At 37.7% G+C, this 15,884-nt stretch overlaps 1 protein-coding gene across 1 annotated transcript; it reads left to right on the forward strand.

Annotated features, from left to right (window-relative positions):
* Positions 1 to 4,167: 4,167 nt before the first annotated feature.
* On the forward strand, positions 4,168 to 13,336 carry LOC128734053 (protein kintoun). Its single transcript, XM_053828035.1, has 6 exons — positions 4,168 to 4,289; positions 4,353 to 5,488; positions 10,831 to 11,686; positions 12,148 to 12,578; positions 12,642 to 12,756; positions 12,813 to 13,336. The coding sequence occupies exons 2-6, from the start codon at positions 4,398 to 4,400 to the stop codon at positions 13,113 to 13,115; spliced, it is 2,796 nt and encodes a 931-aa protein (XP_053684010.1). The 5' UTR covers positions 4,168 to 4,289; positions 4,353 to 4,397; the 3' UTR covers positions 13,116 to 13,336.
* Positions 13,337 to 15,884: the final 2,548 nt, after the last annotated feature.

The raw sequence follows: 15,884 nt of genomic DNA on the forward strand, positions 1-15,884 counted from the left end.
ATACGTGGGCACGTTGTACTTCCGATATTTCTGCAAGATCTGTCGGATGGTAAAACTATGGTCCGTAGTTGCATAAATCCCCATGAAGCCGGCCTGGTAATTCCCTACGAAACCATCTGCTATCAATGACAGCTGGCGTAACAGGATCTGGGTGAGTATCTTGCAGAGGGCTTTTACTAGCATTATGCCGCAGTAGTGGCAGCAGTTGAACCGAACACTCTTTTTAACGATGGGACAAACCCCTCTTTCCATCCATTGCTCCGGTAACTAATCCTCCTCCCAAAGCTTGGAAATAACCCAGTGTAAAGCCGTTACTCGTTCGATTAGGTTCGACTTGGAGATTAGGTGCTGGGACATTATTATCTTCCATGAGTACTCCGAGGGGCAAGACACTGTTGAAAATATATTACTTTTCTCAATGGAAATATTTTTTCAACCTTAATATATTGACCTTTCCCACACATAATATAACCTAAAACCCTATAAAGTTACATCTATTTATACATTTATAGAGCTTCAACAGGGCCTAATATATTAATATATATGATAATATTATAAAGTGTCTTGCCCCTCGGAGTACTCCTAGGTTAACTTCTGTTCCGCCTCCTTCTGCAGCATCACCATTGTTCATCGTGTAGCTGCTTTCACCTATCGACCACCTTGCGCTCGTTTGTGACTAGATTGCATCCCTCGTCCCTACACATACCAGGTTTCGGTGTGTAACTACAAAGCTGTTGATATTCGTTTGGTTTTTGCGTGAGAGAAATAAGAAGAGAAATATTTTTGGGAACATGATAAAGATTTTTAGGGGGTCTGTAGAATTCTGGAGGGGGTCTGGTTCCCCTATCACCCCTGAATCCCCGGGGTAGCACAGTGCTGGCTAAATATTACAGGAACCATACCTTTGGTCCACATGTCTACTGGTTGCTACTGATCTGATACGGCAGATACTGAATAGTTACCTTACGTTTCGCAATACACTCTTTGATGAACTGCAATTTAACGTCCGTATGTTTCAGTTTCTTGGAAGATCCTGATTGTCCTCGAATATGACGATGTTCTCCTTGTCCAAAACATTCAGCACCTTAAACAACTTCAAAATCCACAGCAACTCGCACATGGATTCAGCCAAAGCATGGCATTCTGATTCGGTAGATGACAGGGCGAAGGTTCTTTGCTTGCGAGTACACCACGATGTCGTGGCACCATATATCTAGAATGCGTATCTTGCATTAGACTACCCGACGAGATGCAGACCTGCGCGGAATTACCGGAAAACGAATAAAGAAACCACCAGAGAACCAAAGAAATAACCGTACTTTTGGAAGAATAACGAGTAAACGTTTGTACATGAAACTGATTTATTGTGGAATGACAAATATGTTAACTGCAGTTCAGCCAGTGTGTGTTACTAATATCAATTCCGCACTTATATAACAACGTATAGATGTTGCTTAGAAGCTCGGGGTCGTAACTGATCGAGCAGCACCCTGTTGCCACCAACGAAATTTAGCGATTTGCAGTCCCAGATACCAAGTCTCCATTCCATGTCCTTATTTTGTCGCCTTTGTCCATGCCGAATGTTCCGAGTAACTGAGAGCTACATAGTTGAGAATTTTCAAAGACTATGAGAGAAACAAAACGATGTCGGTTATATTGTTATTCAAAGGCGCACTCATCAAAAATATACTTGGGCTACAGTTTTAGCTTGGTGCATTGTTATCCTGCATTGAATTTTTTTTACGTAGGACTACGTCTTTGTTTACTATACTGGGACTATATGCAATGCGGTTTTTCCAGCTAACTGGCACCTTTATCTCATTTGCTTTGCGTTGACGAGAGCTAACATCAGGCGGGCTCAGGAGTCGTGGGCCCCACTGACAGCTGAAGAGCTAACTTGCGTGAAGAGTGGCGAATATATGATTTCTCGTTTACGCTAACGCTAACATGTTGGCATCGAAAACATGGCTGCCTGCCAGCTACTTGGGTTTTTCCAAGGTTTTTCTTTCTCTTTCCTGCATACGCGTTGGATAGGTCGTCTGCTCGATTGGAATGACACTGACAGATAATTATCATTCCAATTTTGACATTGTCGCCACTCTGTATACAGTCACTCTAATGGACTTAGAACATGGGTTAACTAGAGTGACTATATATATAGAGTGGCGACAATGTCAAACTTAGAATGATAATTATCTGTCAGTGTCATTCCAATCGAGCAGACGACCAATCCAACGAGTGCTAAAAAAAGAATGCAGGAAAGAGAAAGAAAATAAGCATTGCTAGAGCATTGCATGCTTTTGGGATGACATGTCGCCACTCTGTAGATAGTCACTCTAGGGTTAACATGTTGAAACTGAATATTGCTTAAAGGCCTTAACGGCGGTTACAAAAGCACAAAAACTGCCATTCCGAGTAGTTTGGAGGGCGACACTGCTGGATAATACGCTTTTAAAACGTTAAACTTCAATTTATGCATATCGCGTTCACCTAACAAATAGTAAACAAACCACGAGTGGATGTCAAATGGGTGTATTGCGTTCATTCCGGTTCATTCGTGACGTCACCCTGCAAAACCTTATTGTTTTGTTATTTGATTGATAATTAATCATTATTATCGATTTTACCAAACGATTAATGAACATCTCTACTCGAGACAAAAAATTACATAAGGTTTTGCAAGGTGACGTCACGAATGAACGCAATTCATCCATTTGACATCCACTCGTGGTTTGTTTACTATTTGTTAGGCAAACACAATACGCATAAACTGAAGTTAAACGTTTTAAAAGCGTATTGTTCAGCAGTGTCGCCCTCTAAACTACTCGGAATGGCAGTTTTTGTGCTTTTCTGACCTGCCGCAGACGCCTTTAACAATATTCACTTTAATCATTTTAACCCGCATTCTAAGTCGATGTAAACAAACCACTGATAGACGTCAAAAAAGCGAGGTTATGCTCGTCCGTGCAAAACCTTATTGACAGATGCTTCGTTTTTACTGTTAAATTTTGCATTTTTATATTGTCAATTGCAAGGAAAATTGTACCATCCAAAGTGCGATATCGCTCATAAAAGTGCTATTTTGCATTAAATCGTTTCGGTTTCTTCGGCGCACTTGTTGCTTGGAATATAACAAAAAAGTGCGCCGAAGATACCGAAACGATTTAGTGCAAAATAGCACTTTTAGGAGCGATATCACACAATGGATGGTACAATTTTCATTGCAATCCAATGAGGTTTAAAAAGGTGTGGCAAATGAAGACATTTGATGGTATTAGTAGCGAAAAATCAGAAAACGACGTCAAACTACAAAAACAAACCGCGTCGGACAATGGGGTTTGTTTTTGGAGTTTTACGTCACGCTTAATCGTGATTGGTCGATTTACGATTTCACCCACACCATGATGAAATTTCTTCATTGCACTAACACCACTTAACCAACATTGCCACACCTGTATATAACACATTGATTGCAATCAGCAATATTATTTATGTGTGGTGCAAAAACAACTTTTCATTTGTATATGTTCATTCACATTTTAAATATACCACCACTAACTTGTTTCTTTCTAGTGTTTGATCAATGCTCTGTAAAACGTGTTATTGCGGTTGCTACGTTTGTTGCCCCTTGCCCTACGTGTCCGACACAGATATTCGCTATAAGGTTTTGCACGGCCGAGCATAACCTAGCTTTTTTGACATCTATTAGTGGTTTGTTTACATGGACTTGGATCGTGGGTTAACATGTTGAAAGTGAATATTGCTTAAGGCCTTAACGGCAAGTCAGAAAAGCACAAAAACTGCCATTCCGAGTAGTTTGGAGGGCGACACTGCTGGGCAATAGCTTTTAAAACGTTTAACTTCAATTTATGCATATCGTGTTTGCCTAACAAATAGTAAACAAACCACGAGTGGATGTCAAACGGATGAATTGCGTTCATTCGTGACGTCACCTTGCAAAACCTTATGACGGCGCCGCAGTGGAGACATCTACATTAGTTTCGAGTATGCGTGAAGCAGAATAGCGATTTGTTGAAGAGTGCAAAAGACAGAAACATGTCGGAAATAATTTTCACGCATTCAGCACCGGACAGTTCTGTAAGTGAAAAAGAGGTCGTGCGGTGCCGTCATTGCGAATTACGCTATTCTGCTGTAATTCGTATAGAATCGCAAAATCTTCGCCTATAGTTTATTTTGTTGCCATTCATTCATTCATTCATTCATCGTTACGATACTATTTTTAAGTCGTTTATCAACCATCGATTAGTTGAATATTGCGACTGATTGCGGTAGGTTTAATAATGTTTCTGCTTAACCGGCGGCCTCAAGGAAAAAATATTGATAAAAACTAGGTACGAATACGCAATACTATAGAGAGTGAAGGAAAGAAAAACAAAATGTCAAACGTAGATGGTGAAAAGTTTGAACTTTCTCGTGATGAATTCCGCAATATTACCCGGTGTTTAGAAAACGAAGAATTTCGGAAACTATTTGCTGAATATTGTGGAGAACTTTCCGATCCGGCAAATCGAAAACAGTACGAAAATGAATTGAAAATTCTAGAAGCAGAAAGGGGATACGACGTGCAATTCATTAATCCATTACCGGGTTATGTAATTAAAACTGTACTTCAGGAAAAAACAAAAGCATTTGTAAATGTTTGTTATTGTGACCTTATCGGACGTCCGGTCAGTCAAAGTTCCACGGGTGAATTCGGTCAACGCGGTTCGAAATGGAGCATTCCTTATGCACAGTGCCATCCCAGGAAGGATTATGACAATAAAAAAAACGAATGCATTGTATATGATGTTGTTTTTCATAACGATACGCTACGTTTAGCCAAGACTAATCGAAATCTTCGAAATCTAGTGACCGACACTGCCCTTGATGCGGTTGAGAGGTCATTCAATGTGTCATTGGATAGAGCCAATTTAAAATTTCCTAAATTGCAGTACAAGGGTGTTCCAAAAATGACGGTCATTCGTCAGAAAAACAATAGTTCTCAAAACGAATGTTTGATCGATCCGTTTTATCCTTTATCAAAATCATCAAGCCATCTAGCCGAAGAAAAGAGCGTGAATAAGATAGGCGCCACGCTCAAAGTCTCTCAATCCACAAAAGAAGTCCTGTATGGAACACCTAGCTTTGAAATTATTCATAGAAAAAACATAGAGTATCACGAGCTAACAGATGAAAAAGATGCAAAATTTGATGCCGCGATCCCAAAAGAATTAGTTATAATCATTCAACTGCCCTTACTTAATTCGGCTGCCGATTGTAGTTTGAACGTTACCAGCAAGAAGTTACATTTAGTCAGCCAAACTCCAGCAAAGTACAAACTGGACATGAAATTGCCATATGAAGTACTGGAAAAAGAAGGAAATGCACAGTTTAACACCGATGAAAAAACTCTTACAGTTACACTACCCACTGTGAAAAAACGATGCCCCATGCTCGATAGCGCAAAAAACGTCGAGCTCGTCGATAAGTAAGTATCTAGGTTTTCAATTTAGTTTTTGTTTGAATGTTATCAATAAATCAAGCGAAGCTCAAGCGATGACTGTAAAAGAATCCTTGAGCGGAAGTTATAAGTTTCATGACAAGGATTTGTCCTTTATATGAGTTGATATTATATATGTGAAAATAATCGGAATTGTCAACCATACTCAACAATAATGTACCCTTAATAAACACAATGAACAGCACGACCTCTAAGCTATTCTTTTTAACCAAAAAAGTCGATTAAAGTTGAATTTAAATATATTTTGTCTTAGTATTCAATACCCGTCTCACTCTTCCCATGTTTTTGGGACCAGGTAAACGAAATGAGACATATACACTTATGACTTCTGTAGCTTACCAGAATATTAGAAAATGCAAAAATGTTGTGTAATTTACATGCAAAGGGCCACATCAAAGCTCGTCGAAGAGTTGCTCTGAAATTTAGTGAATAAATCTGCCTCCTCCATCAACGCCACCGGTTGTTTGTATATCCTTCATCTATACCTATAAAAATGGATTTCTGTCTGTCTGTCTGTTCCTCATACAAACGAAAACTACTGAACCAATCGGCGTGAAAATTTGCATGTAGAGGTTTTTGGGGCCAGGGGAGGTTCTTATAATGGTTAGAGACCCCTATACCCATTTGTATAGGGGGCGCCTATACAAATGGAACACAAATTTCTGCATAACTCGAGAACTAATCATGCGAATGCACATAAGAAGGGCCCCATATAAAGTAGCGGCCAAAATTGCCGAATGTAAAATTTCACATTTTAGCACATGTTTAAACGCGGTTTTGTAGTAAATTATCTATATTTTTATGATTCGCGAATTAAATTTTGATAGAAAAAAATATGTAGAAATAAGCCGTCAAAGTTGCCCATTTCAAAAGTTTGAAAAATAAGTCATTTTAAAAAAGTCAAAAAATTAAATAGTTATCGCGGATGTAAATATTATTGTTATATATCATTTTAAAACTGATATCTTGGTCTATTCAAAACTGAAATGAAAACAAATTTAAACTCAATGAGGAGCGCCATAGGCTACTTATAATAAAAATGAAATTCTCATAAACTTTAATCAAAAAAACAACTCTTGTCGCCTCTTGTCGCCGCAGTTTCTTAAAGTGCGTCTGAAAGCTCGAAGTATGTTTTATCAAAACATGAATTAAAAGTTTGCTATAATTTGACGTTTTCTGAAAAAAATAATTTTAAAATTGTCATATTTTTAGCAAATCTTTAAAATTTTAAGTACTCTTTCAACAAATTTGATTATCTTTGTTACTAAATTTATTTAGTACCTGAAGAGAGTTTCAATGAGAGAATGTGAGAATCCCCGCGAGAAAAATTTTTTTTTTGTCAAGCAAATATTTATTTCGAAAACATTTGATCATTTTTCCCCAAATCACCCTAAATATAAGTTCTTATAAGTTTAAATCATTTCTTTTGTAACAAATATAAACTAGTATCAATTTGAAATTAAAAAATAATTTTGGCCAAAAATCGCTATTTTCCGACTATTGTGGAATGGAACAAAATTTGGCACGTGGGTATTTTTGGAAACAAGAATTTTTTCTATGGTGAATTGAGACCCCTCCCCTCTTTAGGAGGGGAATTATGACCCCTCCCCGTTCAATAGTGGGGGAACTCCAATACAAATGAAATACAAATATCCTCATAACTAGAGAACTAATCAAGTAAATGGGACCAAATTTGGCATGTGAGGGGTTTTGGAGGCAGGAATTGTTTTTATAATGGTTTGACACCCCTCACCCCTGTGGTAAGGGGATAAGGACTCTCATACAAATAAAACAGAAATTTTTGCGTAACTCAACAACTAATCGAACTCGAGAAATTTTAGACTCTTTCATAAAACATTCGTCAATAACAAGACCACCGGAAACTATCAATAGTAACATTAGATGATTCAGGGCGAGACGGACATAGGCCGCGAGTGTTGCCGGCGACCTGCCGTCGGAAGCGTAGCCCCCGGTAGAGATCACCTCTATCTAGGTTTGTTTATTTTCATAGATCCATTGACCTCTATTACTTTCCTTCAGTTGGGTCACCCCTGCGAAATGGTACTTTCTACGAAAAGATTTTCCGTGAAATAGTACATCTTGCGTAAGATTTTTCGCGAAATGATATTCTGCGAAACTCTATGTTCCGCGTTATGATCAACCGAGAATTGGTGTCCCGCAAAATGGTATTCGGCGAAATGGTTTGTAATGATGGCGAATATTTAAATGCTATCCGCTTCATTTTATCAGACTAAACAATGGGGGGAGTTGTTTTCTATTTTACTGTGAGGAAAATTTGTATATTAAAACACCCATGGACTCCTCAGAAACTTGCAAAACTCGAGATTGTGATAAAGGTCATCCGGGACTCAGGATTTATGTACAACACAGTTTAATTTGTGGCCATACGAAGTTTGTCGGATCAGCTGGTGATATATAAATGCAGCTAACAAAACCTAAAACAACAATTTTTAGATTTAACACGAAGACAATCTATAAACAAATAGAGAACAACACACTGTCAAATTACAAAAAAAAGTTGACGCCAATACCCAACTCCGCCAATGGTGAGGTTAGTTCTTCGACAAAAAGTTACCAATTTTTAAATTCTCTAATTTTCCCTTTTATCATCAAAAGTTCAACTTACGTATTACCAAGCGTATTACCGTCGTCGTATTTTCGATTCTCGGCTGGGAGACGCTGTTAGAAGTCAGTAGGATCGTAGCACCACTAACTCTCCGCAGTTGTCCTGTACTCTAACAGCTGGCTGCAAAGTCTGTCGTATGGAAAAACAGAAGGTCAAGTTTTGATCACGGAATATAGCAAAGCGAAGCTTTGGAATGGGAGATTCGAACATACGACGACTGGCTTGTTAGACCAGCATCGTGCCCCGAAGCTAGCTTGGCGGTTATAATGATAGCACTTAGGCTTTGCTTTTAATTCCAAGAAGTTGAGTGCACAGAAGAAAACAATCTTGAATTGTTCAACTTTCGCACGATATATCTGACAGAGCCTTTTTTGTATCAATGTCGGTTTTAGATTCCCCTCTTGTCCCTCAGCTATTTCTACATCTGCTGTCGCGCCGGAAATTGATATAAGGCAAATGAAACCTTTTTTTCCTTATTTGGACCTTCTCGTCATGTTAGGGACCCTCTCCGTTTTTCTCAACCATCCCAGTCTGATTACCTTATGTCAAGATACATGTATGCCAGCTTTTATGAAGAACCGTCCAGGTGTTCCGGAGTCATATATACATACTCAAGTTCCTCCGAGCCACCTCTCCAACTATTTGGCTTTCACTACAAAAACTTTTTTTATGCCAACTTATGAACCGATAACTCAATATTTAGTGAAGGAGACCAAGCCAGGATAAAAGAACATAGGACAACAGAGAATAAGCGCATAAACGACTCCAGTGTGGCGATGCATGCCATTAGTCTTCAACATCAAATAGACTGGGACAGCGCAAAAATGTTGAAAAACGTACGAAAATCGTCACATTTAAATGCTTGAGAGTCTATGCAGATATCTACAGCTGAGCAACCGCTAATGAATGAGGATGATGTTCCAATAATATCGCTGCTCTTCAGTTTGACTAGGTTAAGGATGTAGATGCTCCATCTCTTCAAGATAATCAGTTGGACATCACCCCGTTGATGGGAAACATATTTCCCGAAACCGGTCGGTTTAAAAGGTAAACTAATCGTTTTGTAAGAACTAATTAGTATTCTGTCCCGTTCACTAAATATTGAGTATTTGGTGTTCCTTTTTCGAACCGCAGCTACTTATGGATGTTCGAACCGCAGCCACTTATATTTTATTCGAGTCTCGGGTGAGTCAGTACTCTAATAGCCGGCTGCGAAGTCTCTCGATAAAAAAGGGTCAAGTTCTCAACAGGACGTTTATACCCATGGCTTTGCTTTGCTTTTTGCCACTTATGCATCTGTTGGCTCTTTGAAAATCCTTACTTTTCCTATAGACCCCCCTTTTCGTTTAATACCATACCTATTCTTTTATGTCAAAGAACATGTGACAAGCAACATGTCAAAGGTAATCAAAAAATAATTTAGAACAGAGCAATTCTGCTTCAACTGGCAAGAACACAGCACAATACTTTAGACTAATCTCAAGTTTTAAGTCTTGACCTTGAAATGCGGTTATAAATATATATTAATATTTTTTGAAATGATGGTTCTACAATTGATGGAGGGACGGTAGGGGAAAGAAATGAACATTTTTGGTGAAGGAGGGGAAGAGCGAAAAGGAAAGGGGGGGGGGGGGGGATATTGGTAGCTACGCTTGACAAGTAGTCATTTTGACTCCTACCTTTTGTCCAATGCTGGAAGGTGCATGAGTCGAACCAAGCTATAATCTGAGATTATAACCGGATTTGAACCCACAACACCCGCCAGGGTTCAAAGGTACAAGTACCAGCGAACCATATGACCAAAATGACTACTTGTCAAGTGTAGCTACCAATATCCCTCCCCCCTTTCCTTTCCGCTCTTCCCCTCCTTTACCAAAAATTTTCATTTCTTTCCCCTACCGTCCCTCCATCAATTGTAGAACCATCGTTTCAAAAAATATTAACAGTACTTTACTTTCAAATCTTTTTATTTGAAGCGAACAATATTAGAAATGATTGACATTCGAATTGATCGATCTTTGATGACACGAAAAATATCGATATGTACATACCTTGCACCAGACATCCATCCAGTTATGCATGTTTTACATAAATTGCACAAAATACTTGAAACCCACGGTTTATCAAGATTCTCAGGACCAACTTAAAAATACATAGTTTGCAATGAAAAAGATAGTTTCCACAAGCGTAACAGAATTTTTGTGAATTATTTTCACACTTAACCTCACGTCTTTTCACACTCATTGTTTCACATTGTTGCAACCGACAATTCTTACTGTGTGTAGCCGGAGATATTTGCAATTGTGCACATGTACCTTCTTTCTTTAACCAAATTTCAAATTTTGCGTATATCTCAAAAACTATTCCACTTTAATTTTTTCTGACTCCATTTTCGGATTCAGTGGTCAATTTTACATGAAAAATCACCTTCAGTTTACTGAGTTCATTAACGCTGTTAACTAGCATAATATACATAATATGCGATTCTCAAATGTAAGTAGTTTGTAGAGCCGAGTTAGGGGATTTTATAAAAAAATAAATAATATTTTTTTTATAAATATATTCAATTATTTAACTCAAGGCTTCGTTCTCGATATCGCTTACTTCTATATCAATTATTGTCATTTTTATAATGCTGCTTTATATTTTTTTATTCTTTAAGACTTGTGCAACCTGAAACTGATACTAACGTGGAATCTTCACCCGTGTCCGAGGAAAAACAAAGTGCACAAGTTGTGAAGCATCAGCGAGGACCTCAATTGGTTTCCCACTCTGCATCCAGGAAAATTATTTTTCCTAAATTTTCTACAAATCGCATGGAAAACATGTTTGCATTTACTCTTAACGTTCGTAATATTGATCCAAGTTCCATTGAGTTGGAAAACGGTGAAGATTCTGTTTGCTGTAGATTTACAAATGTTAGTAATGGATTTTTCCCATGTTACTACATATTTTTCGTGCGTTTCCCTAATGCAAATATTGCCGAAGTACACCACGAAGAATGGGACAACAATTTCATTTTACAAGTTATATTAGCAGACAGTACACGTGTTGATTGCTATTATGCCGGTCCCGATGAGAGCAATTTGGTACAGTATCATATATTGGAAGATATCAGTGAAAAGATAAACAAGCTTGGGAAAGAAATTGAAGATGACAGTCTTAGTATAGCTGTATCAAAAGAAGCTGCTAAGCGCGAACGCAAGTCTAGCTCCGGTGTAAGCATTGAAATCAAAACTAAAAGCGATTTCGATATCAGCGATGAAGACATCACTGAAGAAGCATCCGCACAAAATTTTAAGACTGATCAACCTTCAGAAAAGGATACAATTTTAAAGGGAAAAAATGATTGCAATGATACTAGTACAAATCTGTTTAGCAAACAGGAGAAATCTGTAGATGTGACTAACGAGCTAACTTCCCAGATCGATGACAAAGAGTCAAGGAAACATAAAAAAAACTCTCGCAGGAAGAACAAAAAGCGTTCCTTTTCTGAATCCTGCTGTGATAGTCTAAAAGTGAGTAGGAAAAAATATATTACGCCGCAGAATGTCTCCCATGCTAATAACTAAACAAATATGTAACAGTTTCATCTTTCATTAACTAAATTTACTAACTACTGTCGCTACTAAACTAAACTACTAAACGCTATTTTGCAATTCGTGTAGTTTATGTAATAATACCCTTATACTTCTGCGGAATTTAATTTTTTTCTATGAACTAAAAGTTGTAGCCTTCAATAGAAATGCTTAAAGTTTTCAATGATCTATAAAATAATTAAATTTCCTTTTATTTGTCTTTGTATCTCTTCAAGTTTAGTTTTAAATTGCTAGGTAATCGCATTCTGATCTTATATCTATTTATTCAGCTTATAATATATAGATCATTCTATTGTACCCTCCTTGTTTTGTATTCTTGACTTATGCTGTTTTTTAAAAATGCTGTATTTTGACCCTGTTTGTTCTATTTATATCGGAAGGTAATAATGGAGCATGATATATCCAAATTGGAGCGAAGTGTCACTTCAAACCCCCAAACGGATTCGGAAAGGAATGATGATAAAAAATCATTTTCCCTAACTGACATAAAGCAGCGCAAACCTCGAAGTATATCGGAATCATGCTCGTCCGTTTGCGCTGATACAAACCATGCTGCAACCGGGTCAACATCGATGGATAGTCTAACTGCTCTAATACAATTTAACCAAAAATGCAAAGGTATCCTGAAGCGATCTTGTTACGCAAGAAGTATGAGTGAATGTTCATCAGTCGATGATGCTACGTATTTGGCTACTTCAATGGATGGTGGCTCAAGTCTAACTGAGTCTGTTGATCATTCGCAAGGAGAGCTCTCTGAGTGTTGCAGAAAAACTGTTCGCTTCAATGATCTTATCAAAACTAAAATATTTAAGTACGCTATCATAAATACTGTGTTTTTCAAAGGATTGTAACTAATTTTTCAATGTTTTTGTAGATCGAATTCTAGCATATTAGCACAGAAGAAGAAAAATGCAAAGAAAAATGAAAGCAAACGTCGTGTTCAATCTCGTCGTTTAAGTGAGGGTGAAAGCACCGATAATGATGATAAAGTAAGACTGTTTGCTATTATATAGAAGATCCAATTCTCCATCATTTTCATTTTTAGGAACATCTAAATGATAGCGAATCTGGCATTCATGGAGTGCAACCTGAAGCGGAGCATGATAGTGGAATTTCATTGGACTCCGATGCAGGACATATGGTTGAAAATACGGATAATAAGGATGATCAGAATAATTTCTCAACTAAACCGATCAATATTGGACAGACAGTTACAACAGGTGTCGTAAGCAGCAAAAATACTGGCGACGACAAAAAAACTAAAACATTATTGCGTAAAACCGTTAAACGGTCGGATTCAAGCGATATTGAATTCAAAAGTGATATGATTTTTGACATTGAAATGTGAAAAAAATACAATTGTACCTAATGAAAATTTAGAACATTAAATTGTTCCCGTTTTAAGTGATTATAATACCAGTGTAGTAAGTATAAGTTCTAAAATTAGCCTGTCTAATTTATAAGAGGCAATCTACTTTTGGCGGCCTAAAGCTAAAATGCATTTGTATATGAAAACCATTTATTAGCTAGTTTTGCGCTGCATTTTAGGTGATTTGAAACATTTAAATTTTCAACGTTTATCACTTAGAATGTGGAATAAAACAGCATTCATGGATTGTTATATAGATTCCTAATTTCGATTTGATGACCTTCTCTTATGGCAACCAGCATGTTTATGGACAAATTTGATGGCTTCCCGGTAAGAATCTTTATCAAAGTCGACTTTACTTGAACCTTTACCGAACCGAACAGCACTGGGAATTTTTGCCTATAAGGGGAAATCTTTGAACTGATGCTGCCCGAATTACGTGCGCTTAATTTTGGGCGCCTGATTCCAACAATCTCTCAACAAAACCCATCAATGATGTTTGAAACCTTGAAAGAGTATACGTTCAAACATTTATTTCGAAAATATTATGCATGATCTACTGGAACATGGTGGTGATGGAGGAAACCGCCACCGTTAGACCAATTGCGTGGAATCAGTTACTGCAAGTAATTAGGGCACACCACGGTATAAAAGTTCTATTTAAGAAGCTTTGCCGGAATTAACATATTGGTACATATAGGAATGGTGATGAATGATTGCACTGGCCTGACAATCCAGTCGTCGTTTGTTGGAATCTGGACTGGGAGATTAATAGGTATGGAACAAAAGTGCCATTATGATGGGATAAAATGAGAAGACGTAGAAAAATAATAATTATTGTTAGGTTGTTTCCATATTGATCTTTTTTTAAAGTTTTGAATTAATGTTCCTATCCTCGGTTGAGGGCATTAATGGTTTTTGTGGGTACTATGAAAGGTAACCAACCTATTTTAGACCCCATCAGCAGCTGTACATAATTTGGGCACTGCCATTTGATTTTGCTGTAAGTGTCCAAATTATGTACAGCCGCTGATGAGGTCCAAAATACGTTGGTTATCCTAGTGTGCCGAAATATAGGACTTATCAATTTGTCCAGTCAGACTAGACGTGGTTATTTGCAATTGAAAGTCGAATGTATAAACGCTACAAACTCTTCAAATTCTTCTCACAAGAACGGCCGCAAAAGAGAGGAAGTTTGAATAATGGTGATTATGAAATGATTGAGTATTGGTGTCATTTTTTGACGTAGGACTACGTCTTTGTTTACTATACTGGGACTGGGTAGCACTTTGTGAAAACGAAAATAGAAGTGTAACGTTTGAATGCAAGATTTCGAATGCTAATAGCTACTAAACTACTAAACGAAACTGAACAATTTATATGTCGTTGGATAGATAAAATGACCAGCAATTTTTTAGGAGTGTAAGGGAGCAATTTTAAGGAGGGCATAAGAGAGGGGCTTCTATACAAACGAAACACAAATTTCCTCAAAACTCAAGAACTAATCAAGCAAATGGAACCAAATTTGGCATGTGGGGCTTTCAGAAGGCAGGATTATTTTGCTACGGTGTACTGAGACCTCTATTCCTTCTAAGAGGGGGGGGAGGTCTCCCGTACAAATGAAATACAAATTTCCTCAAAACTCTAGAACTAATCAAGCAAATGGAACCAAATTTGGAATGTAGGGGTTTCAGAAGGCAAGATTTTTTTCTGTGGTAAATTGAGACCACTCCCCTCTTTAGGAGGGGGGCCCCATACAAATAATATTCAAATTTCCTCATAACTCGAGAACTATTCGAGCAAAAGGAATCAAAATTGGCTTATGGGGGTTTTTGGAAGTAAGATGTTTTTCTATGGTGTACTGAGACCCCTTCTGCTTCTAAGAAGGGGGCTCCCATACAAATGAAGTACAAATTTCTTCATAACTCAAGAACTAATCAAGCAAATGGCACCAAATTTGGCGTGTGAGGTTTTTTGGAGGCATGAATTTATTTTGATTTTGTTATTTTATGATGCTTTGAGACCCCTCATCCCTATGGTAGGAGGATAATTCATTATAGTTTGAACCTTTATGATGCAAGTGATTTTTAAAAAAGAAATTTCTATGACTCAAAGGTTGCAGGCGTTGCACTTATGAGACCCCGTCCACGTATTTTCAAAGCCACCATTGCATTAAATGAAGAATTGAATCTGAATATTTCGCTCTGTTCTTTTAAACATTCACTTAAACAATGGCGCTCACAGATTCTTATAAACATATTATCAATTTCCCACCCTTTCGTACGCAATGAATTATAACCGTCACGGGCGAAACCGACTCCAGAATCGTCGCGGGGGCAAGAATCGTTTATTTTGTCAAGTAAATTAATAACTTACGTGCTAGACAAGCATATAATATGTTCCTTCAAACACCGTGAGGATAAACTTAGGGAACTGTGATATACGGTACTGATAAACGTGAGGTGAACGGTTCGTCAGTCAACTAAAAAAACTGAACCTTTATTTTACTAATCAGAACACTGCCAGCAGCTGTTCCGTCAGGGTTGTACTCGAGGGTGGTCACCACAGTTCTCCCCCTTTTTGTTAAAACATTTACTTTACATTTGAAATTGGCCAAACTTCACTGCCAAAACTGTCGTACAATTCAGATTGCGGTTAAACTAAACTGCCGCGTATTATTTATAAAAAAAACATTTGATAGTGGCGAAACTTCACTGCCACAAACTAAAAACACGATTTGATGTTTCA

Source organism: Sabethes cyaneus, chromosome 2 (genome assembly GCF_943734655.1).
Source record: "Sabethes cyaneus chromosome 2, idSabCyanKW18_F2, whole genome shotgun sequence".
Lineage (NCBI taxonomy): Eukaryota > Metazoa > Arthropoda > Insecta > Diptera > Culicidae > Sabethes > Sabethes cyaneus.